Raw genomic sequence first — 4332 nt, forward strand, 5'->3', positions numbered from 1 at the left:
CTCGTTAGACATTCAAAAAATGTCCACAAAATCACTAATATCCATATTCAGAGCATAAATCAGGGTGACCTAAAACTAGTGAGAGACCATAACGAACAGTGTCTCCTAGATCTAAACGCCAATGCATGACAAGATTTTCAAATGTTGCACATAGAGTTACAGTGGCACGAAGAAAGTTTCACAAAGATTTAGAGCATTGAGCAACTAAAGAGTGGGAAAGAGTCTATGACCCAAAAGGGAAATCACAAACAGAATGGGAACACGCTTGGATCAAAGCTCAAAAGATTGCATGGAAGTAGACATGCCGAGTAGAGTAACAAAGATGGAGGCAAAAATAAAGTGCGGGTACAAAGCTCGCACAAATGGGGTCCCACATGCCGCCAATGCCTCTCATGAGGAAAATTCTAGTGCCGGCAAAGAAAAAATCAATGATTGTGAGGATGGGTCTTCCATTGTAAGTTTTGTGCAACTCTTTTTTTCTTCACAATGGTACTTTTTTATGTTTACACGATTTCTTTTTTGTTTGTTATTATAGCCTATTTCATCATCCACATCTAGCTATACGCATGCCAAAAGGATTACTTTCATGGTGAGCCACGACCACCTTGTGTGTAAGAGCCATGACTTGAATATGGAGCAATTTCTGGATAGGTTTGTAACTATGTTTATCTTTCAAGTGTATTAAACAAAGGTAAACAAGTATTCATTTTAATGTAGGTGCCATAAAGGAGTTACGTTTCTCTTGCGATCAAGTGAGACTGGGCTTGAGTCGTGGCTAGATACCCAAGTTATCGACAATGTTTTAGATCTTGAGGCTTCGACAAACTTCATCAATCTCTTTGCATTGTGAGGAAAATAAAACTATGTTTAAGTAACGTAGATTTTTATGCTCTTATGATTTACTAAACATCTATTTGATAGATGGATGGAAAATCTATTACCGCCAGATGTTCTCTCAGCGATGTGGTGGGTTGACAGCATGTGGTACCCTTTTGTCTCGGAGCATACTATAGGAGACCATACTCTCGAGAATTTCTTTGCGACTCCCAATTTAAGAAGTCATATCTTTACATTCTTCCCCGTTTTGGATGGGTATGATTATTTCATTGTTATGTATTACACAATAGACAAAAAAATGTGAAGTCTAAATTTGACGTGTTTGTATAGATCTCACTGGGTTCTTGTGGCATTTTACAATGCCCATGTGGTACGCATACCTCCTTTTTCTCGACGGCGTTCATCAACAATGCTCTTTGACTTGCTCTCAATTGTCACCATGGAGACATTGTTACCACGTGTATGTAGGTATGCATTGCTTTTACTCCTTCAAAATAATTGAGTTGTTTGTTAACTTTCAATTAGGTGCATGCATTTCGTTGAAGGGTACTAAGGCATTTAAGTACACATTGTTCAAATCTACAAGTCAAAGAGGAGCTAGAATATCCTCAAGAATCATGCGAAGTCATTACTGCGAAGGTTGATAGCTTTAGTGTAGTTTTTTTTTATTGAGTACTGACATTTTCATTGATAATTTATTGGCATGTTGTTGTTTGCAGTGTCCCCAACAACCAAATGCAATTGATTGGGGATATTATGTAATGACTACAATGAGATTGTTGATCAAGACCACGTTTAAAAGACATGAAACATCAACTCAATCTGGTAATTGCATGTCTTTAATGAAGCATTTATTATCTAGTGTGCTTGAGACCTATATCGTTTTTTGATGCATATATTTTTTGGCAGTTAAAACAGAATTGCTTCTAGCATGAAGAGGTTGATTTTATGAGAACGAAGCTCAACAAGTAGCTGCACTAGCAGTTGGGTGAAGTCATGGTTGGCTAGGCCACAACTTTAGTGTTGAACAATTTTGAGATTACATCAAAATCTGATCCATTATTTTTTGTATTGGGAGCTAGCTTTGGACGTACTTGACACGCATACCTCTTATTTTTATGTTGAACTATTTTGAGACTTCATCAAAATGTGATCGCCATTTTTTTATCAAACGCTATCTTTGAAGGAAATTGTCACTCCATGTCGATGTTACTATCAATAGACCTTCTCTACCTCTACATTTTGAAGTCTATCTTGTTGCATACAATGTAAAGTTGAGTGTGTACATTACTCACTCCTTGCTTTGGCTTACTTTGTCACTCCATGTCAATGTTACTATCAATAGACCTTCTCTACCTCTACATTTTGAAGTCCTTCTTGTTGCATACAATGTAAAGTTGAGTGTGTACATTACTCAATCCTTGATTTGGATTACTTTATCACTGCATGTCGATGTTACTTTCTCTACCTCTACATTTTGAAGTCTTTCTTGATGCATACAACGTAAAGTTGAGTGTGTACATTACTCACTCCTTGCTTTAGACTAATTTGTCACTCCATGTTGATGTTACTATCAATAGACCTTCTCTACCTCTACATTTTGAAGTCTTTCTTGCTGCATACAATGTAAAGTTTACTGTACATTACTCACTCCTTGCTTTGGATTACTTTGTCACTCCGTGTTGATGTACAAAAAGTGATATTGTCCTTTAATTGGTCTACAAATGATGTCATCTCCATGAATTTGTATACCATTTGAGCATACAAATGCATCCAACTTGGCACAACTTCGGAAACAACTTACCTTTTTTCCATAGTGTTAGAAATTTAGAACTATCTGCCATAAAAGTAACCTCCAAATTTAATTGGTCAAGTTTAGACATCATCTCCATGAATTTGTATATGTAGAGAGTTGGAAAGAGTGGAGTTTTCCATGGAGATAAAGTAGATCGAGCGTACAAATGCATCCAACTTGTCAAAAAACTCCATAGTTTTTTCAGGCAACTCTCGGGAAAAAAAGTAATCCCTATACAATGTGCTAAGATTACTTTTTTTTCCAGAGAGTTAGGAATTTAAAACTCCCTGCCATAAAAGTAATCTCAGCACAATGTGTCAAGATTACTTTTTTTCCAGAGACTAATTGAAACTCTCTAGAAAAAAAGTACTCTCTGCACATTGTGTAGAGATTACTTTTATGGCAGGGAGTTGAAATTTAGAACTGTTTGCCACCAAAGTAATCTCATTACAATGTGTAGAGATTACTTTTTTTCTAGAGAGTTAGGAGTTTAGAACTCCCTAGAAAAAAAGTAATCACAGCATAATGTGTCGAGATTACTTTTTTTCCCAAAGAGTTGCTAATTGATACTCTCTGGAAAAAAAGTAATCTTGGCACATTGTGTGTTAGGAAATATGACATAGCTAAATAGATATTTGAGTAGATTACTTAATGAAGAGAGATAGATTTCACACACAAGAGATTATAGAGTAGAGAGAGAGAGAGAGAGAGTACACACGATATACGTGGTTCACCCAATGTGGGCTACGTCCACCTGAAAGCAGCCACTCAATGGCTTTAGTACTTCAAAACAAGAAGTAGTTTACAAAGGGATTATACCCTTAATAGAGCTCCCGCCTTGCTTCACTCTCACCACCTCACACTCACCTTGTTGCATCAACTTCACACTCTAAAATGTGTGTAGAAATGGCCTCCTTTTATAGGCCAAAAGGGATGCCCTCTCTCATGAGAGGCAGCCATGTGTAGCCGTGCTTGTGAAGATAAGTCCAAATCAGACCCTCCAATCCGCCCATGTGTGGCCGCCCTTGAGAAGACAAGTCCGCTTTTGAATTCGGCCACAGGCAACGGCCAACCGACTGATCGTTTTTCAACCACTTTCTGGCCGCCGTCTGACCATAATATTTTGGCAAAAAGGAATATTCGGACGTCGTGAAAATTTTGGTTTTCGACGAGTGATTTTCTTTCATGCACGATGGCTTCTCCTCATAATGGGGGCCTTACAAATGTGCGTTTTTAACACAGAAAATTACAAGGGGTAAATCAGGCTCCATACTTAACAATCTCCCACTTGGAGACTGATCTCCAAACCAAACCTATGACTGCTTTCCATCCTGGCTTCTTATCCTTGAATGTCGATTGAAGATGAACAAAAGCTCAACTTCTCCTTGTTGACCACCTTTGTAAACATGTCTGCAGGATTTTCACTTGTATTCACCTTTCCTAGCTTTAGTTGTCCCTCTTCCAAAAGAGTGCGTTTGAAGTGATATCTCACCTCAATGTGCTTTGTCCTTGAATGAAAAGTTGAGTTCTTTGCAAGATGGATAGCGCTTTGGCTATCACTGTACAAGACACAATTGTCTTGTTTGAATCCAAGCTCTTCTAAGAATCTGTGAAGCCACAAAATTTCTTTGCTTGCCTCTGTCATTGCTACATACTCTGCTTCCGTGGTAGAAAGTGAGACCACTTTCTGCAGCTTTGAA

The 4332-nt window shown here is 38.0% G+C and overlaps 1 protein-coding gene across 1 annotated transcript; it reads left to right on the top strand.

Annotated features, from left to right (window-relative positions):
• Window positions 1-253: 253 nt before the first annotated feature.
• LOC147451328 (uncharacterized) lies at window positions 254-1772 on the top strand. The gene is made up of 8 exons (XM_086520603.1): window positions 254-454; window positions 536-651; window positions 718-846; window positions 922-1092; window positions 1168-1305; window positions 1383-1476; window positions 1557-1662; window positions 1747-1772. Exons 1-8 carry the CDS (start codon window positions 254-256, stop codon window positions 1770-1772), a joined length of 981 nt encoding a protein of 326 aa, XP_086376729.1.
• Window positions 1773-4332: the final 2560 nt, after the last annotated feature.

Source organism: Adiantum capillus-veneris, chromosome 9 (genome assembly GCF_014529385.1).
Source record: "Adiantum capillus-veneris isolate H3 chromosome 9, ASM1452938v2, whole genome shotgun sequence".
NCBI lineage: Eukaryota > Viridiplantae > Streptophyta > Polypodiopsida > Polypodiales > Pteridaceae > Adiantum > Adiantum capillus-veneris.

Excerpts from the sequence above, each read along its gene's own strand:
- LOC147451328 (XM_086520603.1), top strand. The coding sequence starts at position 254 with ATGGGAACACGCTTGGATCAAAGCTCAAAAGATTGCATGGAAGTAGAC. Across the intron at positions 847-921 it reads TTCATCAATCTCTTTGCATT|ATGGATGGAAAATCTATTAC; the intron begins GTGAGGAAAATA and ends TCTATTTGATAG. Across the intron at positions 1,663-1,746 it reads TGAAACATCAACTCAATCTG|TTAAAACAGAATTGCTTCTA; the intron begins GTAATTGCATGT and ends ATTTTTTGGCAG.